The sequence below is a fragment of the Pelodiscus sinensis genome, chromosome 8 (genome assembly GCF_049634645.1).
Source record: "Pelodiscus sinensis isolate JC-2024 chromosome 8, ASM4963464v1, whole genome shotgun sequence".
Classification (NCBI taxonomy): Eukaryota; Metazoa; Chordata; order Testudines; family Trionychidae; genus Pelodiscus; species Pelodiscus sinensis.
The window spans coordinates 29,614,740-29,640,769 of record NC_134718.1 but is presented as its reverse complement, the minus strand read 5'-3'; the positions used below and the strand labels follow the sequence as shown (position 1 = coordinate 29,640,769).

At 43.7% G+C, this 26,030-nt stretch overlaps 1 protein-coding gene across 2 annotated transcripts in view; it reads right to left on the bottom strand.

Moving 5' to 3' along the window:
* The window catches only part of MACROH2A2 (macroH2A.2 histone), a 45,627-nt gene extending 26,001 nt beyond the window's left edge, over window positions 1-19,626 (bottom strand). Inside the window, exons 1-2 of one of the 2 annotated variants that reach the window (XM_075934945.1) lie at window positions 19,468-19,626; window positions 5,938-6,174 (exon numbers count right to left, since the gene is read on the bottom strand). In XM_075934945.1, coding sequence (XP_075791060.1) covers window positions 5,938-6,109 — 172 coding nt within the window. In that variant the 5' untranslated portion in view covers window positions 6,110-6,174; window positions 19,468-19,626. Of the gene's footprint in view, window positions 1-5,937; window positions 6,175-18,928; window positions 19,079-19,467 lie in introns of those variants that run through there. The other variant, XM_075934946.1, reaches the window with a different exon arrangement.
* Between the last annotated feature and the right edge of the window lie 6,404 nt (window positions 19,627-26,030).

Here is a 26,030-nt window from a genome sequence, read left to right as displayed (position 1 = left end):
TTTAAGAATGTTCAATGTCCCTTTCTTCTCTTGCTTTTTTCTTTTGTAACTGGGGTCCAAGTCACAACTGTATAAGTCCTTCATTGGTTAACATTGTACTTTTATTCTCATGGAAAACTTACTGGAAATCTATAGAAAACTACTTAGCTATAATCCAGGGACAATAGTAGAAAGCACAGGTGCTGCAAGTAGGGATGCTGCCACTTCTCCTCCTTTGACATTATTTCCATCATATACAGGGTTAATTGTTTTGTTGAAAGTTTCTCAGCACCCCTAATATAATTTTTTTTTCAGCACCTTAATAGGAGATTTAACAGTTAATACTGTAACCCTGTCCTCCAGTTTTTGCTACTACTTAGTGCACAAAATAAACTTACGCAGAAAAATATGAATGTTAAAGCTGCAAGAGTTGTTTGGAATGATTAGTAATAAGTTATGTAAACAATTATTAGTGGCTACTTAATAATATAAACTATTAAACACAACCTATATTAAAAGAACATTAATAAAGTTGTAAAATCAAGCACTCAGTAATTAGATGCTAGAATTAAGACTACCTGTGAGATCTTAATCTGTCCCCCTTGTGCATAGATATTCATCCCAGAGCAGTTATATCCTGTGCAATGAAGGAGACAGAAGAGCTATTGAACATTTAGTCTGCACAGGCAAAGTCAACCTTCTTTCTGGCATTTCCTAACTTCTGACTGCTTGAATTTGCAAATGTAATAATGTTCTTTTGATGCAGCTTTTCAATGTCTGATTTCCTTGTCTGTTAGTTAAAGCAAACTAAAAACCTCTGTATATTTTTCCATGTGACATCGTACTGACACCACATGGGTCATCAGCACGGTTGGAACCCTTCAGTCCTTCAGATAGACACATGAGCTAATGAGTAATAGGTTGTCATCTTTCATGTGGACCAGCATATTAGAGGGAGAGGAGATACACTTAGCCAGTGGGTTTCAAAGTAGATAGACAGCAGAGCAATGGGGTCAGATGCTATAATTTTAGCTTCCATTCCAGTGCACAGGTGCTTATACTTCTTCTGTCACTGTTATAGTCCTGTCTCATTCTTATCCCTGGCTCTTTGCCCCATGCTATTGTCTTTGTCATCCAAATCTCCACTACTTAGATTCATAGTTCCAATCTCCTTTCCAGCCATTCTTAGTTCCTCCCTCCTAGTTCCCTTTCACTGTCTCTTTTCCTCCATTCCCCGTCACTCACTGGTTGCCAGTCTCTCTCATTGAGCTCTTCATCCAATCCCAATCTCCCCTGGCTTCTTCTCCCACTGCCTTTGCCCAACCATTCTTATTTCACCCTCACCAACACTGCATCTTCATTTCAGAGCTGTCTCTCTTTCCTGACTAGTTCCTCACCCCAGTCTCATTCAGCCAGTTCCAGTTTCTCCACTTCTTCTGTCTGCTCTCAGAGCTCTTTCCTCCCCTGCCAAAAGGCTCCTAGTACCAAACTGCCCCTCCCCATTATTTCCAGTTCATTTCCTGGCTCAACCAGTCTGAATCTCCTCCCAACTTCCATTCCCAATCTTTTTGCCCAGCTATTCCCAGCCTGCCTTCGTTCCCTCCAGCTCCTAGTCTCCTATCCTAACTAGTCCTAATCTCCTCCTACCCTTCCAATCCGAGTCTCACCAGATTGCTTGTCCCAGTATACAGTAGAACTCTGTTTCTCTGACATTCTATTACCTGTCGCCCCTTATTAACTGAAGAACCAGCGCACCCAGGTCCAGAAGTGGGCAATCTCTTGTGTAGCTGCTAGATGGTGCTACAGCCTGATACTTTCCCATTCTCTTAATTATCTGAATATTAGGTTATGTGATCTGATCCTGGTACCAATTAGATCAGATAAACAGATTTCTGCTGTACTTCTTCCCCCTTCTTCCCTCAGTCCATCTTTTGTTTCTTCTGTATTCAGCGCAGATCACTTCCTCCTCCATGAAGCCTGGGTACAGGAGAGACAGGCTCCTTGTTCTTAGTTTCACTACACAACTTCACCCTGGCCAGGAGCAGCGATTACAGGAAAAGTCCTTCTGAACCCCAGTAGCCCTGGGCAGTAGCAGGCTCAGTGAGGATAGACTCTTCAAGGATTTTAGCTGTTAAAAATCAAAGACCTTTCTACTGATCATATACAAACTGTTGGGGTTTTTTTCCCCCAAAGGCTTACAACTCGGCCGAATTTGGATAGATTTTCACAGGGACAACAAAAGGCACATTCCTGACATAAAGGTCTTCTTCTGCCAAATCTCAAGTATCTGCTCCAAAGCACTGGAGTATGTAAAAAAAAAAAGTCTCATGATTTTTAAAATAGGCACATTCCTCTCCCCTTGGAAATGGATGCATTATTTTGGCTGGAAAAAAAAATTAGCCAGAGACAGACCGACAGCATGGAAAACTTCAGCCTAAACAGTGAGTTTTCTGTTATAAGTCTTTTTTCATTTGCTTATAGCTTTAAAAAATATCAGGCAGTCTTAATAATAATATCAGCCCCATCTAGAATTACTTATTTTGTGACAGGTTCATGGAGAAGTATCTAGTTTCCAAAGACATCCTGAAAACATCGATAGGATTCATATATGAGTATTGGGAATTACCACAGTAACAGCAGTAGAAATGATAGTATTCTCTCTTCATAAAGCTGTCTAAAAACCTCCCTTGCACAATGCACAGGAATTTAGGTTTGGAAACGCCAGTATCAATAAAGAGTAGATGTTTGTTTAATGTCTTCAACAAAAAGCTGAAATGGTATTCCTCTCTGTTGGATAGATGCATTATCTCTCAATTATTATTTATTTAATCTCAGTCTAATCAGCCTTCTTAAAATGTTCCTTTGTTTATTTTTGGTTACCAAATGAATTATAATCTATCTATTTAGTTGACTAGCTGATTATAATTGTTTTCTAAAATGCGATAGACCCATGTATATCAACTGCTCTCAAGAGAGTATTTTTAACTATCTTGAATTGACTAGTTGTCAAAAGAGCCAATATGTCAATTGCTCTAGCTCACAGGACAAGTATCTAGTAGTACATTATCACAGCTCACTCTAAGCCAGTGTTTCTCAACCTTTTTTTTTATAAAGTACCCCTTTAAAAAAATTAAGTACCCCTAGTACCTACAGTTTTCAGACACACAAATATTTTGTCTACCATTACAACACATTTGTTTAAAACAACTTAATCGTAGCCAGGCGGGTGATGAAATTTTTGAGTGTAAAAAGGGCAAAAATAATACAACGCTGTAAAACTTAAAACAAAAATTCAGTTTTCTCCAAATTTCAGTTGTGCTGATGTACCCCCTAGACTTCTCTTGAGTACCCCTAAGGGTACTCGTACCACTGGTTGAGAAACACTGCTCTAAGCCACTCTGCCTTGCAAAGCTAGAAGCCCCTTGTGCAAGGTATGTTGCTAGCAATATACTCCTATTTCCTTGTGATGGCTGCCACAGATAAGGGCAGGATTAAATCTTTAGGAGAAAATCCCCAAGTGCCAAGCCCAAAAAACTCATCTGAGATTTGGGATCTCTCTTAAGAAGTGGTTAGTGAAGAAATCCTCCCCAGGCAGCATTGAGTCAGCAGAGCCATTGTGCAGTATTGATTGCAGCCTAACGACTACATCAACCTCAAAAGGCCCAAGGCAGCTGCTATGCAATGGGGGTGGGTTGAAGGATTCATGTAATAGTGGATCTTCTTGATCTCACTCTTCCCAATTCCCTTCTCATCCAGGCAAGTATCCCCTTAGAGTAGACCTATGCTTCATGCCACAGCGGACTAAGCACGCTCTGCAAGGTCTTCCTAAATCATGTCCGTGCCCTCATGTAGCATAACTGCACCACCGTAAGAGGTACTTTGGTACCTACAATGAGAAAGGAAATGCTGTTCCCTTAATATAGAAAATAGGACTGTGAAAATATGGGTTTATTTTGTATGCTCACTCAAAAGTATACACTAAAAAGATTTTGGAGCAAACAACGGAATTGATAATATATTAGAAAATGAAAGAGACAAAAGCACAACCATTATTTCAGACTCTGAGTCTGTTTCTCTGGAGGTTGGCTCTTCTATCCATGGCATTTCATTCTTATTTGTCTGGATTTATTATTTCTTGTAGTTGGATGAGCTGTAGGTGAACAGAAATGCTTGATTGTATTTGCATCATGCAAACAATACCGTATTTTCCGGCGTATAAGGCTACTGGGCGTATAAGACGACCCCCTAATTTTTTAGTTAAAAGATAGGGTTTCGTCTTATACCCCAGCGCCCCTCCGCCTCCCCGGCTTTGCTCCCGGTGTCCCTGGTCTGCTGGAGACGGTCCCCAGCAGACCAGGGACACCGGGAGCAAAGCCTCTGAGGACGCCCCGGCAGCGGACAGCCCCGGCGCGCCTGGGCTGCCCCGCCGCCGGAGCCCCTCCGCGGCTTTGCAAAGCCTCGGGGGAAGCCGGCGGCGGGGCATCCCAGGCGCGTCTGGGCTGCCCCGCCGCCGGAGCCCCTCCGCGGCTTTGCAAAGCTGTATACCCGGCGTATAAGACGACCCCCGATTTTTGGGGGATGTTTTTTAACATCAAAAGTCGTCTTATACGCCGGAATATACGGTACTTTTCCTTCTAACTTCAAAAAGTGTTTTAGATAAAGGTAGATTCTGATTCCAGAATTACTATATGGCAAATGTGTAAGTGCACTTGCTCCCGGCTGTTACAATATAATCAAAACCCTGAAATCTAAAGTTGCTTATTTCTCCAATGTCTCAAAATAATCCTTCGGTATTATGCATTTGAAAAGGAAACATTCCTTATGATTTTTTTTTGGCAAGGAGAGGGGTTGTAACAGACAGTGCATCAAATATGTGTAAAAGAGACTAAATAGAGTGGCTAGACTCATATGCTGTTATGTGAGCAGGCAAGCTCCATGCAAGTTGCCTCCATGTAGCTCCCGAAATAAACTGTAATTGTTAATTGCAGCACACTCAACTAGTCCAAGCCTCAGACTCCTCACAGTTCTCTTAATACACTTCAGTCTTCATCTGTGACATCCCTGTAATTCTAGCCTGGGCTCTCCCCCTAAGAGGTACAGTTACATTACGCTGAGGGGCTATTTTGTGATGTCGACAAATTCATATTATGGTGAATCTGAGGCTAAGTAGTTCTAGTTCTTAATAAGAATATGAACTTGAATGTCTTCATAGGGAAAAACCTAGTGCAGCAACAGCAACCTGTATCACCTCCTCCACCCCTGCCCTTGGCACATTATGTTCAATTTCATAGCACAACATAAAGCTTATGTATTTATTTACTAAGGTTAAAACACATTCTCTAACATCATTAAAAGTAAGTGTGTGTGTGTGTGTGAGAGAGAGAGAAGAATGCAATGGTTGGGTTTTTGTTTTGTTTTCTGGCCATGTAAGCAAGCAGAAACAGTTTCATAACAAAGATGAACCACAACCATATTTTGCAACCACTTTAACAAGTTTTGGGATTTTGTTTTTGTTTGTGGTATTTTTTTTATAAGAATAGATGGGTGTTAAAGAGAATGTAGTTTAACTAGAACATGTTATTAGAGTAACATGCAAATTCTACTTTTTTTCTCTTCTGATATGCACATCCAACTCTCTCAAAGTTCTACATCATAACACTGGCCTCTCTTGTCAAAAAAGTACTGATGCAATTCTCTTTATAGTCCATCACACTTTTAAATCAGGCAAAGAGATCATTACAGAACAGTAACACAGTCCTTCCACATAGAAGTCAAGCATGCTGCCCCTGCTGCTCCGATATGTGAAAAAATCTACCTCAAGCCATTAAATGCATTTTGATATATTTTATATACTTTCAGAGCTACACCAACCAAAGAGCTGCACACCTGCATAGCCCATGGGCTTCACTTTGTCTCTGTACATTATCAGCAAGTCTCAAAATGAGCGTCTTAATTTACCTGCTAGGTATTCTATGACAGCTGCCATGTAGACTGGTGCTCCAACACCTATCCGGTACTTGTATGTTCCTTTCCTCAAGTAGCGCATCATCCTGCCCACAGGGAAAATAACACCTGCCCTGCTTGAGCGTGACATTTTGGACATTTTCTTTTTCCCACTTCGGGCAGACATCTTGCTGCTATGTTCCTTTCAATTTGCTGACAGAAAGTTTTTATATACTTGCACCTACACAAAAGCTGCAAGGGAAAAGAGATGGATTGGTGAGTGTAGCAGAAAATTCTACAGAACAGTATCAATATACACTTGCTTGTGCCTTCTCCTAAAGAAAAAGTCCAAGATTACAGAGACATTGTTCTGGCCACAATAAATATAGATATTAAAGCAGAAGGATTATCAAACAACATACAATCTGAGCACTCAAAACATTATAATCTGTGGGGTAGGGGAGTAGGGTTGAAGATATATACTGTATTAAGACAGAAATGGATCAGAAAGAGCAGTTTGAAAAATACAAGAAAACTGAATCCACATTAACTGATTATAATATAGAAAAAAACCTGCTATTTACAATATCTGTAAACTTCTCTTTATTGTGTATAGTAGGTGATGATGCATTTGGAGTGGAGAGATGTAATTCTTGCTAAACCTCTGAAAATCAATTTACAAAGTGAGGGATATTTTCAGCATACACTGGTGAGAGATAGGTATCTAACACTCATTATTTTAAAAAGTTGCATTTGGCTCTGTTTGCTACGGTAAATAAAACTACGTAAAATAAACTACATTAAAAGAATGTTACAGTTGCAAAGTAAAATGCTCAAAAATGAGAGAATACCAGAAATTAGATTGCCTATGCAACCTTAATGCGGCTGTCTTATGTGAGTGCGTTCTTTAGGCATGGTCTCCACTATGATTTCAGGTTTAGGTTGTTTTTATGAGTATGTCTGCTCCTCTAAGCCCTTTCTGCCAATCTAAAGGGCTTTAAAAACTGACTGCTATACTCTATCTAGATGAGAGGCATAGTACTAAATTTGATCTTTCTGGGTTGAATTTAGGGTAGTGTCGACACAGCTCTCTTCAATTTGATGGTTTTGGAGTCCAGAAGGTGTCCAGCAGTGCTGTAATGTGACCGCTCTGGCCAACACTTTCAACTCTGCTTCACTCCCAGATTCACAGGAAAAGCCCTGGGAACTTCTGAATTTCATTTCCTGTTTGGTCAGCATGGTGAGCCCAGCAGCAAACCTGACTATGAATGCCCGGTCGCAAATGAGCTCCAACATGGAGCATGCAGGAGACACTGGATCTGATTGCTGTGTGGGGAGAAGAATTAGTGCAGGCAGAATGCCGAACCAGCAGAAGAAATGTTGATAGCAAAAGATCATGCTCTCTGCCCAGATTCCTGCAGTAAGCACCCCCTTTCCTACTTTCTTAGCGCCAGGAGGCTGATATCACTCATGGTTACGTGGGTGAAATGGGGTAAGTTTTGTAAGTGATAATTCTGAGGTAATTTGCTTCGGTTTGCCGATCTCCAACAAATTATAACTACAAGTGCTGTCCTGTTTTTGATTGGCTTGAAAGAATGATCCCAGAGAACAGCTATTCTGTGTGGGAGAAGCGTGGTCCCATGCTGACTGTACACATTCTTTGCCTCTCCACTCAAATCTGCTGAGTTTCCTTTGCAAATGCAAACACATAGTAAATAGTAAAGCAACATCCAGGTTGCTGTGGGAAGGGAGGGCTGTAGTTTCCAACCATGTTGTGCAGGAGGTCACATGCTGACTTCACATTCTGTGCCCCTCCACTCCAAACCCGCAGCCCCTCCTTTGCAAATGCAAACACATGGCAAACAGTCAAGCAGCACCCAGGTTGCTGTGGGAAAGGAATGCTATAATTTGAAATCTCCCTTTCCCACATTTTCAAAGCTACAGCATAAGACCCTTCTAACCTTTTGCCTATCATGTCTGCCTGCAAACCAGATTCTGCTGTCCAGAGCGCTGCCATATCTGTTACTTAGTGGTAAGCACTCAATATGAAAAGTAAAATGTGACCTTGTACTAACATATGTGCTTTCTGCTGTGAAGTGCTTCATTCACTGTAAAAGAATTAACCTTCTATTTTTAATAATGTATCTTCCGTAAAGTCTATTCTTGTTCCTTTTTCCGCATGCAGCTGCAAGCTTGTCTGTGAAACCTGCCCTCATTCTAGCTGTGAGGCCATCACAGTTTAAAAGGTGAAAAAAACGTATACATGACAAGATGTTTAATGAACTCATGCAGTCTTCTTGCATTGATAGGGCACAACTCAATGCATAGCAGTGAATGCTGTTAGAGGTGGTATGCAGTGAGCAGGAAGCCAGGAAAGTATACAAAGAACTAGGGATGTTAAATGTAGATTAATTGGGTAATTGAACAGTCAATGCAATTTGCATTGACTATTCGATTACCGGTAGTCAATAAGGGCACCTTCGACGTTTAAGTGTAGCAACAGCCTTAAGGCTGTTGCTACACTTCAAAGGTGAAAGTGCTATGGGGAGCACGGGGCCAGAGGGGGACTCAAGCAGTCCCCTGCTGACTCCATGCTCTCCACAGCATTTCAAAGCAGCAGTGCTGCATGGAGCCTGGGGTCAGTGGAAGTCCCAACTGACTTCAGGCTCCATGTGACCCTGCCGCTTTGAAACACTGCATGCAGCCCGGAATCAACTGGCCCCAGGCTGCATGCGGCATTTCAAAGCGACACACCCTGGGCTTTGAAGCACCCCATCCTCTTCCCCCCACCCTTTATGCCTCTTTCTGATAGAGGCAGCAAGGGGGCAAGAAGCAACTAGTCGACTAGTGTGTTTTACTATCCAATAAGCATTTGCTTATTGGATAGTTGACTAGTCGTTCACATCCCCACAGGGAACATGAGTGTAATATGCAGGATGAGATGTTGAGGCTTATGGGGAGCAAACAGACCCAATGAGACATCTAGCAAAGGTGCAGGAAAGGCAGCCAGACTACAAAGTCCTGATTCTAATAAGCCATTTGAGCTCCCCCCGCACTGTAGTATCACACCCTTATTACACCTGAGTTTCCTTTACTATTTAGTGGTGCCTATATTCACTGTTTCTTAGCCTAAATAAAAGTACATGATTTCAAAATAATTGGATATTTAGTAACTGTGCCAATTGTGGCGGGTGGGGGGGGGGGCAGGGAAGAGTTGTTTATAGGGTAGTACATGTACAACAGGGGACAGCTTGGTAATGAACAACATACCTAACTGTCTCATCATTTTCTGGTCATTCATACAACTGATTTTCAAAGCCTTCTGATCCGCAGTGTGCCTCAACTTGCTCTTCTTATTGCCATGGAGTCTGGTTGCTCTTAACTGGCCACCAGATGATCTACCTCAATTTATTTATTTAAAAATATTTTTACGCCACCTCTCTATTTAAAATATTCAAGGTGGCTTACAAAATTTTAAAAACTCTTCTCTCTCTCACACAATGCAAGATCCAAAAGGAGGGCATAAAACCTGCTAAGACACCTCGAGAGGAGGGACACACATACACACACACAAACTCAAACACCAATAAAAGCATGGATAAAAAAGGTGGCTTTAGCCTGGCACCAAAACATTGTCAGCGTTGGCACCAGGTGAATGTTCAGAGGAGAGAATTCTATAGCCTGGGGGCAAAGACTGAGAAGGCCCTTGTCCGTGTAGATGTTAACCTTATCTTTATAAGTGGAGGAACACGGAGCAGAGACTCCCCAGCTGACCTCAATTCCTGGGCAGGTTCATATGGGAGGAGATGGTCCTTCAAATACCCCGGTCCCAAGCTGCTTAAGGATTTATAGATCATAACTAGGACCTTGAATTGTGCCCAGAAAGATACGGGAAACCAGTGCATAATGTGCTCTGTATAACGAGTGTTAAAACTCGAGCATCCGCATACTGTGGACCAGTTGAAGTTTCCAAAGACTCTTCAAAGGCAGTCCCACGTACAGCACATTGCAGTAGTCCAATCGGGATGTGACAAGAGCATGAATCACTGTAGCCAGGTCATTCTTATTTAGGAAAGGTCGTAGCTGGTGGATCAGCCGAAGCTGCACAAAAGCACTCCTGGCCTCCAAGGAAATCTGGTTCTCAAATGTCAGGAATGGTTCCAGGAGAACTCCCAAGCTGTCTACCTGTTCTTTCAGGGGAAGTATGACCCTGTCCAGAACAGGTAATACACCACATTCCTGGACAGATGGCATCCTGATCCACATGACCTCAGTATCATCTGGATTCAGCTTCAGCTTATTCAACCTTATCCAGTCCATCACTGCCTCCAGACTAGGGATATAAGCAACTAGTCGACTACCCGATAAGCAGATGCGTAGTATATGAGCATATGAGTAGTCACTCAACTAGTCATTCCCCTCACTCCTTGCTGCCTCTATCAGAGAGAGGCAGTGAGCAGGGGAAGGGGGCAGCAGCTGATGCGGGGGGGAGCTGGCTTAAAAGCTGGTTACCCCCAGCACCATCCAGGGTGGAAGGGAGGGGAGCAGGGGAAGCAGCAGTGGGGTCTGAGTGCAAGCTGGGAATCAGCTGTCTCACATCCAGTTCCCCCCACTAAAATTCATGATAGGCAACCAACACTATTAGTTCACAGTTCTCCCTTTTGGCCTATTCTCAGCACCCCAGGTTTTCACAAAGTGCACAGAGGTGGTGGCAGCCTTCCTCCGCAGGCATTACATGCAGGTTTTCCCTTACCGTCAGAGCAGTTAAACACTGGAATACGTTGCCTAGGGAGGTTGTGGAATCTCCATCTCTGGAGATATTTAAGAGCAGGTTAGATATCTATCAGGGATGGTCTACCAGTGGTCTCCAACCTTTTTACACCCAAGATCACTTTTTAAGTCTCAGAACAGGCGAAGATCTACTGCCCTGCCCCTTCCTTGAAGCTCTGCCTACATTACATGAGGAAATCTAATGTAAATGTACTGCGCAGGTGCGCAGTTCAGAGAGGGCTCAAGAGCTACTCTTAGAACCCCTGAGATCTACCGGTAGATCGCGATCTACTGGTTGGTGACCACAGGTCTAGACGGTACTGGGTCCTGCCGTGAGAGCAGGGAACTGGACTTGATGACCTCTCAGTCCCTTTCACTTCTAGTGTTCTATGATTCTATGACACAATCCATGAAGAAATATATTGGGCCAGAACACATTGGCCCTTCACTCTGTCCACTACCATTACAAAAAGCTGGGTATATATCCTGAACTGCTTAGTTCTTTAGAAAGCCAAAGCCCTTCATACATCCAAAGATGTGACATTTGTTGTTCACTTATTGCAGGAGCTAAATGTGTTGCCTCAACAGCTTTTGCAATCCCTGACACGGTGTTTCTTTAAACTGTGTACAGTGGCACACCGATGTGCCACGAGAAAGTTGGAGGTGTGCCGCGGAAAACAACAGAATTCAGAATGGCGACCTTTTTTTTGCTCAATAATTTCCCCCCGACCTGTTTTCCCCCCGACATTTTTCTTTTGCTCAACAAAAAATCCTTGGTGTTCCTCATAAAATAAATTATTGCTTGGTGTTCCTGATGCATGGATGGTGAACAAATCATGTTGAACAGACCAAATGGAGAATCTTTTCCACTTATCAATATAGGTGGCTCTTGTAGAGAGCTTCCTACTACTCAAAAGGACTTGTCTCATTTGCTCTGAGCAAAAGAGCTCCATAGGATTCAGCCATACAGGTTCCAGGCTGTGAAGTGGAGAAACTCAAGATTTGGGTGTAGGAGATGGCCTTAGTCCAGAGACAGAAGGTCTGGAATAAGAGGGTAGAATCACAGAATACTAGAACTGGAAGGGACCTTGAGAGGTCATTAAGTTCAGTCCCCTGCCCTGAAATCAGTAGAATTGGAGGCTCCACTGACATATGCAACAGGGTGCGGTACCAATGCTGATGGACCCAGGCCAGGGCTATGAGGATGACTTTGGCCCAGGCCTGTATGATTTTTAGGAGTACCTTGTGAACCAGAGGAATGGGAGGGAAAGCATATAATAGCTGACTCCCCCAACGGAGGAGGAGGAATGTGTTCCTACAAGAGATTGGACTGTGGCTCTAGAACGAACAGAAGACGCAACACTTCTGATTGTGTTGTGTCGCAAAGAGCTCTATCTGGGGGTACCCCTCCTCTGGAAGATTGACTGGGGAATGTCCAGATGAAGGGATCACTCATAGGATTGAAAGGAGCAACGGAGGCTGTCTACCAAGCTGTTTTGCACCCCTGGAAGATACTCAGCCTGTAAGTGTATTGACTGGTCTACACAGAAGTTCCCAAACTAACAGCTTCGTGACAGAGGGTAGAGGAACGTGCATGACTCGGTTTGTTGATATAAAACATTGTTGTTGTATTGTCTGTTTGAACCAGGACACAATGACCTGACAGGTGAAATCTGAATCTGTGGCATGCCATCCAGACCACTCTGAGCTCCCTGATATTCATGTGCAGTCATGTCGTCTGGAGACCACAGACCTTGAGTTTTGAGGTCTCCTAGATGAGCTCCCCATCTGAAGTCTGATGCGTCCATCGCAAGGTTTAGTGAGGGCTGTGGGGCCATGAAGAGTACGCCAGAGCAAACTTGGTCTTGGTCAAGCCACCAAAGGAGGCAGTCTAACACCATCTGAAATAACTAAAGCAACGGGTAAGTCTACACTTCAGAGTTTTCCCAGAAAAACAGACATTTTTCTGGAAAAACTACACTTATGTCCACACTGAATTTGCGTTCAGAAAGTCAAAAGAACACGGGGTTTTCCGACAGTGGTAAACTTCTTTCTACGAGGAAGAAGCCTTTTTCCGAAAGAGCTTTTTCGGAAAAAGGCATGTGTGGATGGGGAAGAGGGTTTTTTTCCGAAAGAAGAGGCCTCTAGGAAAAAGCACAAGTGCCCCGGTAGACACTCCATCCACAGCAATCAGAACTTAACTGTGAAGTAGCATCCAACGAATGTAGACGTTATCTTTCAAAAAAGCACATTGCTTTTTTGTTGTGCTTTTGCTGTGTAGATGCTCTCTTTCTAAAGAAGTTTTTCCGGAAGATCCCTTCCAGAAAAGCTTCTTTTGAAAGAAGCCTGCAGTCTAGACATAGCCTAAGGGAGAATAATCTAATAGGCTGGTAGACAGACACATTAATAATTAAAGGTACACATGACCTCATTATGAGTTCCTAAATAATTTCCAATTTTTAATAAAGTGGTATAGTATGGGATCTAATAAAATTACTATTTGATTTCAAATCTAATTATCTGATAAATATTTGCACTAAAATGTCACTAGTGAGACTACAGAGTGAATTTAACACTGACAGCAAAGGATGCATTGCATTAGGGATATCATGATGATGGATACACTACTGTGATAAACAATATACCTGTATTCAGAAAGCATTCATACACTGCCACAGTACCGTGGCATAACTCGACCATTCGCAACTCGGGGACCAGCTGTAATGTTATCCCTTAACAGCATGATCACTAAAACAAATCAATCATATTAGCATTTGTGTGCATTTATATGTGTGGCAGCAAAGCTTCAGTTACGAAAGTAGATCTTCCCTTTATATCATCCTGTCCCAATCAGAGTATGTTAATTTAAGGAAGCCTTTCTGAGTTGCTGTTACTCAAGCTGTTTTGCCAGCATTAACTGAGTTTATAGGACTTTTACCCACTTTATTCCAAAGATACATTTTTCTATTGCATTCCTCTCTCTACATACGCTATTGATGCACTACAGCACCAACATCATAACCAAAAGTTCCCTCTAAGAATGTATTGTCGTATTACATATATTTAGAGATGGATATGAAAACAAAATAAGTCAAACTGAGTGTAGAAATATTGTTTCATACAGTGATTACAGCATCAAAAGAAGATGTAGGCACCAGTCAGGAAAGGAACTTAGGTTCCTACATCTATGACTTAGGGCAAGGGTGGGCAAGCAAGCCTCTGCAGGCCAGATCCAGCCTGTCAAGCAGGTTGATCCAGCCAGCGGTTGTTCTGCCACTGTGTGGGAACCACCTGCTGTTTAAAACAACTAGCAGTTCCCTCTAGGCGCCAGGGGGAGGGCAAAGACTTCACATGCTCCCCACCCGCAGGCCAATCAGGGTCTGTGGGCAGGGGACCATGGAAAGTGTCCTTGACCTGCCCCTTGCAGGGTGGCCCAGAGTCACTTTAGAATTTGTGAAGTGGTCTCCAATCAAAAATTATTGCCCACCCCGACTTAGGGGCTATGTCTACACTATTACTTTTGTCAGTAAAAACTTCTGTTGGTCAGGATGTTAAAAACATCCTCCAACTGACATAAGTTTCATCAACAAAAGTGCCAGTGTGGCAGTTCTACATTGCCAGGAAACGCTTTCCTGCTCACATAGCTATCACCACTCATTGTGAGTGGTTTAATTATGCCAATAGGAAAAGTCTCTCCTGTTGGCATAAATTGACTACAAAGAAGACCTGGCAGTGGTATTGCTGGAAGGTGTGTAATGTAGACATAACCGTAGTCTCCACTGCAATCTACAAAATAAGTACTAAAACCTGTAGGTTCCTAAACTAGCACAGTATGGCTGTGTCTAGACTGGCCAGTTTTTCCGGAAAATCAGCCGCTTTTCTGGAAAAACTTGCCAGCTGTCTACACTGGCCGCTTGAATTTCCGCAAAAGCACTGACTTCCTACTGTAAGAAATCAGTGCTTTTTGCGGAAATACTATGCTGCTCCTGTTCGGGAAAAAGTCCCTTTTGCGCAAAACTTTTGCGCAAAAGGGCCAGTGTAGACAGCTGAGATTTGTTTTGCGCAAAAAAGCCCCGATCGCGAAAATGGCAATCGTGGCTTTTTTGCGCAAAAGCGTGTCTAGATTAGCCACGGACTCTTTTCCGGAAAAGCGTCCGTGCCAATCTAGATGTGCTTTTCCGAAAGTGCTTTTAACGGAAAACTTTTCCGTTAAAAGCATTTCCGGAAAATCATGCCAGTCTAGACGTAGCCTATGTGTATTTTTCAGGATAAAAATTCCTTTGACACCTAAGTTTCTGCCTCTGAGCATGCAGACTACCTCACTCTGGTCCTCTGGACATTTATTTTCCACCTAATCCCCAGACCAATCCCTGAATTTAGGAAGATGGGTTCATCCACCTAACTTACATGGAGGGCCCAGTTCAGTAGGTATGCTCAGAAGATTTGGTCCCATTTAAAATGTGCTGGTAGTGGCTACTGCCACCCCCATTACCTCTCTCTCTATATATAAAGTTTTTCCTACTGGATGACAGAATGTTCCTGCCAGGCAACAGAATAATGTCATCACGTCATCAGCATCAACAGGCTCTCTCAGTGAAATGAAAGCAGCCAGAGAGAGGGGGTAGACAAATGTAGTGATCAGAGGGCGCAGCCCCTTAGTACTTTTATTTCAGTGGTTACAGCACTCACTTGAGTGGCCCCTCCACACAGCAGGAAGGCAGCCTCATCCGCTACAGGTGAAAGGCCACTTTATCCGGTTAATTGATTAAATGAGATTTTACATTCCTAATGGTGGCAACAGTGACCATCATCTCCTCTGGCCATTTTCTATGGCATGAGGAAGATGCCTTACAGCAGGACTACTCAACTTGGGAAGCCCCAGGGGCCACAATGATACTCACAGCACATGCCGAGGGCTGCAACTTAAGTGTGGTTGCACACACACAACAATATATATGCAAATAGCTTTTCACACTGAAAGGCATGAATACAAAGCATTTCCCACAATGCCCTGGCACTCCCAGCACCTCCTCCCTGGGGGCTAGAAATGCCGACACCCTGTACCCATCAGTTCAAGCCAGCCTGTCCACTTGTGTCTTTCAGTGCTCATCCCACCTGGGAGATGCCTCGCTGTTGTGGAGTATGTTTCCAGTGGAGACCATGTTCAAAGGATCCCACCCGCAGGCTGTGTGCTGAGCCCCGCGTAAACCCAAACCACACCGCGGGCCGCAAACAAACGGGCTACAAGACCCATGTGGCTCATGGGTCACATGTTGAGTAGCCCTGCCTTAGTCTTACTCATTCTCACAGCAAATGACTTAGGTGCCTCCCTGAAGCACAGAATCAGGTGCTCATCTCCATGATATGTGAGGTGCTTAGGACACATCCTTCTCCTCAACATCTCACATTAGCTAGCTTAGTTACTCTGATAGCTTTTGTGTATTATTCTTCGTCGCCTTTCTCTCCATTCACTGTATAAGAAACCTATGTGCCTAAAAGTCAAGCATGGCGACAATGAACACAACAGTGTGCATTGCAATACTGTACCTAGGTTCCTTTGTACACTGTACTGCCAACTCTAAAAATGATGAAGTAGAACAAAAAGAGATCTGGAATAGCATAGAAATTTGACTGGAGGATAGGAAGGAGTAGAGTGAAAAAGGGGAAAAGTTCAGAGTGTACCTTGAATAGGAGGGAGATTTTATAGTGGATTCTACAACAGACAAAAAAACCTGCAAAAATGTAACAGAAAGGGAAGATATGTTGCTTTTTATAGGTATCAGTATGGAAAAACGTTATTCCATGTAGACATTGACTTGGAAAGCTAGGACAACTTAAATCAAGATTACCATTATCTAAAAGTGATTCAAAATATTGTTTCCATTTTGGTTAATTTGTGTGCTTGGCAATATATTGTTTGTTTTTATCCTACTCAGTTATTTTCCTTTATTGTGTATGTGTGGTGCTTTTCACACAGCAGTAACAGTGACAGAAACTTGTAAACGCTCAAGCTTATAAATCCACAACAAATCAACAGTGGTACACACAGGCAGGAACAGTAACTGCAATTATTTCTAACTCAATTTCAAAAACAAAGTGGATTTCAAGTCGCATGCTATGTTTTAGCTGTGTTGGTCCCTGGATATTAGAGAGGGAAGGTGGGTGAGGTAATAGCTTTTATTGGATCAATTTCTGTTGCTAAAACTGATGCTGCTGAGCTTAGTCAGAGCTCTTTTCCAGGTCTGAGAAATATATTCAGTGTTAAATAAGAGACCTGAACAGATTGTTTAGGGTAAGTAGTTACTACATATTTCAAGGGACATCACCTTGAACTGGTCAGTTCACCTTGAATGGTCCCTTGAAATATATGCTGTATATTTCACAGATCTGAAGAGCTCTCTGTAAATTCAAAAATTTGTTTCTGGCTGTGTCTATACGAGGAACCTTGCAAACTTCCAAGGGTGTAGTACTGGTAGAGGTATGCCGCTGTAAGGTCTCTCCAGCTGTTCTTTGGCTACATCTACACTGCAGGGTTTTTGCATAAGAGTTCTTGTGCAAAAACTTCTTGCACAAAAGCATGTCCACTTTTGTGCGAGCAATGTGCTTTTGCACAAGAGAGCGTCTACACTACATGGATGCTCTTGTGCAAGAAAGCTTTGATGGCCATTCATAGAATGGCCTGTGCTTTTTTGGATAGGCTCTTTTTGCGCAAGAAACCCCTGCGGACTGTCCACACGTGCCTTTTTGCGCAAGAGCTATAGCACAAAAAGGAATTATGCATCGTAGAGAGGTATATCTACACCACAAAAAGCTCTTTGCTCTGTCGATTGACTGTAGATTTTCTCGTGCAAAAATGCAGTTGAGGTGTGGATGCTCCGTGGGTTTTTGCGCAAAACCAGCCATTTTTGCACAAAAACCTTGTAGTGTAGCCTTTGAGACCTCTTCTGTCAGCATAATTAAACCAGCCCCACTAAGCAGTCTTAGCTACCTCCACACCTCTCCTGCTCATACAGCACTTTCCACACCAACCTTTTGTTGGTGAAACTTATGTCAGTCAAGCGGGAGATTTTTTTTGAGCAGAAGTTGGGTCCAATAGAAGATAAAATCTCATCCACCTTGTCTCTGGATTTCATGTTGACAGTAGCCCTATAAGCAGGCCACTGGCCAAACATGCCAGTAGTCATTAGAAAATACAGAGTAGGAGCTTTAGCACAGCTGAGGTCACTGAACGTTGGAGAGGTCTCAAGTTGGTGGCAGGCAAACGTGTTGTACAAGAGAAATAGGACTGAGGAATGTGGTTGATCCCAGATAGATGATCGCCAGCCAGCAATGTGGCCGCCCTTTCCACAGGTGCAGTTTTAGGAGGCTGGCAGCAGTTTGCAGCACAAGCATGCCCGATGGCACGTGACACACGCTAGTGCAAACACAAGAGAGCCGCCGCCAGGCACCTCAGCCTTTCCACAAAGGGAAACTGAGTCTGCACTACGGGTCACGTGCAGCACACGCAGGCTTGGTGGAAAGAGCGGGCGGGCGCCGAACGTGCCAGTCTCTGCACATGTTCCGTTTAGCTGCCCCCTACGCTCAGCCCCCGCAGGGCAGGGTCCGCGCTCAGCGCAGGCGGGGACCCAACGATTCAGGAACCGGGGCGGAAGGCGGCGCTCCGGCTCCGGGAACGAGAGCAGCCGGCTCTGCTGCCTCCCCACACAAGTGCCGGGGCTGAAATCGTTTCCCCCGCGGCAGCCTCCGCAATAAGCGCCGCGTGTCTCTTTAAGGGGCCGAGCTTCCAGCCCAACAGCAGCCCTTTGTCAAATCCACCCGCCTTTTTTTTCAAACGCAAACTGCCAAGGCCCTTCGCCTCGCGCGCGGCTCGCTGTCTGCTTTACGCGCCAGACAAGAGATCCGCCCCCCTCGCCTCCCCACCCAACACACTCGGTGCGCGCGCTCATTGGCCAAGCCCGAAGATTAAAGCGCCGGTGAACACGCACCGCAGGAGAACTAGGGATTGAGGCGTGAAGTGATTGGTCGGAGGGGCAGAGCCGCGGACATGCGAAGGAGACTTCTGACGTGGGTGGGGAAAGGCGCGCGCCGACTAGGACGTGAGGGGCCCCTAGGTATCTGGCGCGCTCCGCACGGCTTGGGGCTGTAGGAGCGGCTCGCTTGCGCGCGCGCCCGAGGACAAGGGGCTGTAAAAGGCGCGCGCCCACCAGCTGGAAGGAAGGAATCTTCCCGCGCAAACCTCCAAAGCTGGAGTCTCCGGCGCCACTCGGCTGCCAGCTCCGCCCCTCACAGCGCGGCTCCAGCAGGGACTGTGGGCTTAGCTCCATGGAGGCTGCCATTAACCGGGCTCCGACCGAAAGGGCGTCCCGGAAAGGGAAGCGTAGGGGGAGTGCCCTCGCTTCGCCCCACTCCCCCGGGGAGTCGCACAGGGAGATCACTCCCCCTCTGGACCGCGCCGCTGGGAATCGCTCGGGGCACCGCACAGCGCAGCCTGCAGGGCATCGGCTCCGCGTCCCTTGGGTCCGGCCACCACACTCATCCCAGGCCTCCCACAGCCGGGGCCCGCCTCAGCCTTCCGTGCCCCCTGCCAGGCCTTTCCCTCCGGCCAGCGCCCGCCTCGTGCCGGCCCCCATTCCTCGGAGGAGCCCTTCCTTCCCTGGCTAGAGGGCTGGTGCCCCTGCCTTGCCTCCGCGCACAGCGCCGGCTCGTTCGCCTGGCTCCCGTGCGCATCTCCCCCGCCCTCGCAATGCTCCGAGGCCGCCCGGCCGCTCTCCTCACCTGCCCGCAGGTCGCCGCCGCCTTCCCCGCCTCGGGAGGCTCCTGCTGCCGCAGAGTCCCCTGGGCAGCTCTCGCCTGCCGCTAGCTTTCTCTTGTATTGTATGTTTCAATGGCGGCGGCAGCTCTGGAGGGGGGGCTCCTTCTTCTCCACATACCGCCTCTAGGAGGAGTCACTGCAGCTTGCCTGCAACAGCCCCTGCCGCCCGCACACAGCGCGCTGCCTCACCCTGGCCGGGCCTGGTGGCTCTAGTCTTCCGAAACCAACCGACCCGCTGATGATCAAAGGGCTCCCCGGCCTTGGCTGCGGGATGGCAGTGGGTCAGCGCATACTTACAAGCCGGCTTTCCTGAATGCAGGAGCAGTTTGGCCTACCAGTTGGGAGAGGAGGGGGCTTGCGCCATTGTGATGTTTAGGAGCCCTTTAAATGACAACATGTTTGGTGGGCCATTAAATAATAGCCAGAGCTGGTTCTTAGCACCCGGATCCAGGGCTAGATTTGATACCCCAATTGGTATTAAGAGAGCCATTCATCCCGAAATGTGAGGGAGCTGATCTGCTAGCCCATGTAGTATTTTGGGCATTGAATGAGGTCGGTATGCAGTATGATCAACACCAAATGTTCAGATACACAAAATTGGTTTTAAAATCATGAGCTTTTAAAAATAACATCTTGGAGGGGGTTGTCAAATGGTGTTGGAAATGTTTAGGTTTTAGGATTTTTGAGCTTGTTTCCATAACCACAAAAGCTAGGAACTTGTCTTTCCCCACAGTGGAGCTGAGCTCTTCAGTCATTAGTTGAGGAGCTGAGGGTTTGAATAATCAAATATTGTGAAACTTGTGATGCAGACACAAGAGCTGGCAACATGGTGATCACAAACATAACATGGGATTCCCTGCTTTGGCACTAACCTGCTGAGTGACCATAGGCAAGTCACTTCACCAGTTTTACTCCATGGAGATAGTAATACTTACCTACTTTTTAAAAATGGTTTGAGATCTGTAGACAGATCACTGTGTAACTTAAGTATTTACTTGAGGTGGGGTGGCCTCATAATTATTATTTCTTGCTGGTTTGTTACTGCTTTGGATGCAGGGAAAGCAGTGTTACCTATTGATTAGTTAGAATTTATTATTTCATCGTCACAAGGTTGTGTATCTTTTTCTCATGCTGAGTATAAATTGTAAACCCCATATTCAAAAAGAACATTCCTTAATCTTTTTTTTACATCCTGTTTCTTTGCATGTACAAATTAGTTTCACAAGTCCAGTGTTGTTTGTAACTGTAATATAATACACACCTTTTCTAACTAAACAAGCAGGCTTATAAAATACTATTTTGAAACAAAATGTAACAACATCAGGTTAACACCTGGCAGGTACTATGTGGTAACAATGCAAAAAAAGAGAGAGACTGGAACAGAAAAAATAAATCTAGGTCTCTTATATAGCACCAAAAACTTCTAGCATTAGGCTGAATCATTATATTTGTATCAAATAATTTTCTCCACCTTATTTATATATATATATATTTTTAGACTTTTTTTCTATTTTGAATTATATACAAACTATAGATACAGTGTATCTTATCACTAAAATGCCATTCGGATGGATTATATTTTAAAAAGCATGCTGGATTGCAGTTACAATATTAGTGTTTGTGTTTTCATGAATATTGAGTCATGGTAGTATCTTCATATATCATGTTTAAAGGCACGTTCTTATTGTAACTCCTGTTTTTCATACTCTCTTAATTCAAAACTTTTTCTGCTATGCTCTTATCCCCTTTGTCCCCTCCAAATGGGGCCCAAAGGATGAAGTTTAGGGATAGGTGAACAAACTACAGGTTAACTTCTCCTAGTGCAGCATCTTCAGAACCTGACTCGTGCTGAACCAGATAATTTGCTGAACCCATAGGAGGTCAATATTGTCTCTAGAAGCACTACCGATACTTCCACTGTTTACTGGGCTCTTAGAGGACATTTAGGGTAAATTAGAGCAAAATAACAGCACAGAACACAAAGCTAGGACTGGTAGCTGTAAATAAACTTCTTGTGCAAGAAACCCCTATGGCTAAAATGGCCATCAGAGCTTTCTTGCAAAGAGCGCGTCCACGCTGCCATGGACGCTCTTGCACAAAATCACAAGAACTCTTGTGCAAGAAGCCTGCAGTGTAGACATAGCCATAGTGGACCACCAGAGAGTGCCAGACTAGAGAGATTCAACCTGTATTTTTGAGTTAAAGGGTTGTGGAAAACAATGCTTCTTTCAACTCAAGAAACTGCTTGTTCTGCCACAAACTCCATGAGAAAAGGACACAGGACACATTTTATTGACTTTATTAAATTGACATTAATTTTTAATTAATGTTTGTACAACAGTGTGAACGTATAAAGCATCACATAAGTAATGGTGAAATTATGGTCCTATTGAAATAAATAAGACTGCTATTAACTTCAGTAGGGGACACAATTGCACCTAAAAGGTTATCTCCTTTTTGTGAGTTGTGGATAGCAGAGATTAGTTTGCATTAGGCATTTATGAATGTTACACATCTAGAAGAAGTTTCCAAGCTCCTCTGTAGTATATAATATTTGCTAATGTCTTTAGAGAAGAACTGGCAACTTTTCTGGGAAGCCTGGCTCTTGTCCTTCTAGAGAAGGGATAATGCAAACCCTACCACAGTATAGGAATAAAGGTATGAAATTGCAGAGCTTTATAGTGTGTTCCTGGTATTCTTGGTGTTGCCCTAGGTGTGGGAATCTTAATTGAAAATTCATGCATTTTTAGTGTTTAAACTACCAAGAAGCACTCAAATTACTAAGGTGAAGAGTGTGGTATAACAGAATAGATTGACTAGAAAATATTTTAGTGGATAAACAATGTGTTTTCACTGAGTTGAAAGCAAACTGCATGCCATATGTCAGCAATAGTGAAAAATGACATTTGATGGCTTATTAGTATTATTTGGTAATGAATTGCTCTAGGCAATGATCCTGGAGTCTTGGCAGACATCTTCACGTCAGCTATTATGCAAAGTGTTATCAAGCATCCAGGGTTTTCATGACACATCCGCTATAGTACAAGGAAGAGAGACAGACAAAACCACAACATTTGGCTCTCCACCCAAACAAATGTTTCTTCTCAGTTAATTCTATTTTAGTGAAAGATGGTATTTCGGTTCATAAATTTTTATCTTAAGAGATTGCTAAATTTTGGATAATAGGATAAATTTCTCTTATTCACACAAATGATGTCTGTCCCTGTTTGTTTCTACAAAGACCATCTGCCAGTTGAGTTCCTAGTGCAAAACAGATTTGTTTCTTTATAAAAATAAATAACATTTATTAAAGGGTGATTTATGAATTGCTGATTGGCTGCTCCTTAAACTGTTGGAGTCACAGTGTTCATATATGGAATATTTACTGGTGGATACAAACTTACTCCTAAAGAATTACGACTGTTTCATAACTTCAGAAGCTTATTAATACTATTAATTTTTCTTCTTTATTATAATGCATTTTTCATTTTAAATCAAATATAGTTATTTATAGGCTTTCAAATAATAGTTGAAGGTCTAACTACAATTTTGACCATCGCAGTGGATTTATGATAACTCGCTACACTGTTCTGCAAGAAATGCAAATTGGGATGTGAGCTTGGTGATTAGGCCCAGATCCTCAAAGGTATTGTGGATGCCTGTCTCCCATTGAAATGGCTTAAATATCATTGAGGATCTGGACCTTTCTTCTTTATGTGGGAGGGAGCATCCTACGTGACTTGAGTGACACTTCTCAGATGTTCCAAGCTTACTGTTATTGGTCTCCTGAGGGAGTTTTGTTGCCTTTCTCAGCCAAAATGATAGGTGAACTTCATGCTTGACCTTATAAGGTAAAGAATAAAAAAGGCAAATAAAATATAGCTCACCAAAAAAGAATACTCAAATACAGTCAGGGTAACAATCAGACTACTTTGGAGATCTCACCTGAAGTTTGTTTTTTTTCTATATTTATGGCAACAATAGATATTATAAAGGGAAACTGGAATGGGGTGGTACATCTATGCCATACTGTGTGCCTTGCTGGTTTTTGTATATTTCACTGTGAACAAAACTCTATGGGTACGTCTACATATCATGGATAAATCTGAATTAAGCTACACAACTTCAGCTACGTCAATTGCTGTTCTGGAGGGGTCTGTTTTGGGACTGGTTCTGTTCAATAACTTCATCAACAATTTAGATGATGGCATAGAGGGTACTCTTATTATATTTGCAGATGATACCAAACTGGGAGGGGTTGCAACTGCTTTGGAGGATAGGGGTCATAATTCAAAATGATCTGGAGAAATGGTTTGAGGTAAATAGGATGAAGTTTAATAAGGACAAATGCAAAGTACTCCACTTAGAAAGGAACAATCCATTTCACACATACAGAAGGGGAAGTGACTGTCTAGGAAGGAGTACTGCAGAAGGGGATAGTGTTACAAGTCTGTCCCTTTGGGCGTGGGTGATTATACTACTTGGGGGATCTTCTAGAGGAGAGCCAAAGGATTGAGGGCACAACAAGAGTAGTATCCTTATATTAGTTTTATTCTATATGGCTACGTCTACACTGGCATGATTTTCCGGAAATGCTTTTAACGGAAAAGTTTTCTGTTAAAAGCATTTTCGGAAAAGCGTGTCTAGATGGGCAGGACGCTTTTCTGGAAAAGCGTCCATGGCCAATCTAGACGCGCTTTTCCGGAAAAAAGCTCCGATCGTCATTTTCGCGATCGGGGCTTTTTTGCGGAAAACACTGCTGTCTACACTGGCCCTTTTCTGGAACAGTTTTCTGGAAAAAGACTTTTGCCCGAACGGGAGCAGCATAGTTTTTCCGGTAAAGCACTGATGATTTTACATTAGATCGTCAGTGCTTTTCCGGAAATTCAAGTGGCCAGTGTAGATGGCTGGCAAGTTTTTCCGGAAAAGCGGCTGATTTTCTGGAATAACTTGCCAGTGTAGACACAGCCTATATGTATATATCAACAGACAAAGATGTTAAGATCGCTTATATGTAATTGCAATATATTCTATTACCCTTTTCAAGCATACTCACACGTACTTATCAGGTAGCCAACCCTGATAGTAGCTGGAAGAGGCTGGATAGCTGATGGTGTATGCACTGCCTTGGCATCTGTTGATTCATCTCCACTGGTGCCCCGTAGAGAGGGACCCTTATACACTTCTAATTAGTAACTGTGTCGATGATTCACTCAAACGACTGTATACGCCTTTCCCCTGGGTATCACACAAACAGTCACTCTCCTTAGTTGTGCTTTTCTTGTGTTCTTAATCACATGTTCCTCATGTTGTTTGTCAATTTGAGCAATCGGGTCTTCTGATGTTTTGCCTCTTTGTCTTCGGTCTCTTTTTTCTGCTTCCACAATCATACCATATCCACACTTATTCTCATTCATTCTTACCTCACTAATTCATTATAATCAATCCATAAATCAATAAAAACTGGATGAATCATATAATATCACTAGGGGGTCATAGTGGACCACAAGCTACATATGAGTCAACAGTATGACACAGTTGCAGAAAAAGCAAACATGATTCTGGGATGCATTAACAGGAGTGTTGTGAGCAAGACACAAGAAGTCATTCTTCTGTTCTTCTCTGCACTGATTAGGCCTCAATTGGATTATTGTGTCCAGTTCTGGGCACCATATTTCAAGAAATATGTGGAAAAGTAGAAGAGAGCAACACAAATTATTAAAGATCTAGAAGATATGAGCTATGAGGCAAGGCTGAAAGAATTGGGCTTGTTTAGTTTGGAAAAGAGATGACAGAGGGAACATGATAGCGGTTTTCAAGTACAGGCAGTCCCCGGGTTACATGGATCTGACTTACATTGGATCCCTACTTACAAACGGGGTGAGGCAACCCCGCACCAGCTGCTTCTCCCCAGCAGACCAGGGCAATGCAAAGCTAGAGCCCCGCCCAGCAGACCAGGGAGACACGGAGCAGCTTTTCTCAGCAGACACCTCAGCTTGAGAATAAAGGACTGAGGGAAGTGAGGTGTGGGAGAATAAAACTGAGCTCTGGAGAAATGTTTGGCTAGAGTTTCCCCTACAATATGTACCAGTTACGACTTACATACAAATTCAAATTAAGAACAAACCTACAGTCCCTATCTTGTACGTAACCCGGGGACTGCCTGTATCTAAAAGGGTGTCACAGAGAGGAGGGGGGGGAAATTTTTCTCCTTGGCCTCTGGTAATAGGATAAGAAGCAATGGGCTTAAAGCAGGTTAGACAGACAGGGTTGATAAAGACACATAGGCTATGTCTACACTCGCAGCTTCTTGCGCAAGAACGGCTGTTCTTGTGCAAGAATCTGCAGAGCATCCACACTGCCCGCCCGCTCTTGTGCAAGGAAATTTACATTACGGCGTGGTAAGAGAGGTCTTCTTGCGCAAGAGCTATGCTCTTTTTTAACAGGTGTAAGCCCTCTTGCGCAAGAGCTCTTGCACAAGTGGGCAATGTGGACACTCGGCAAGGATTTCTTCCGCAAGAAAGCC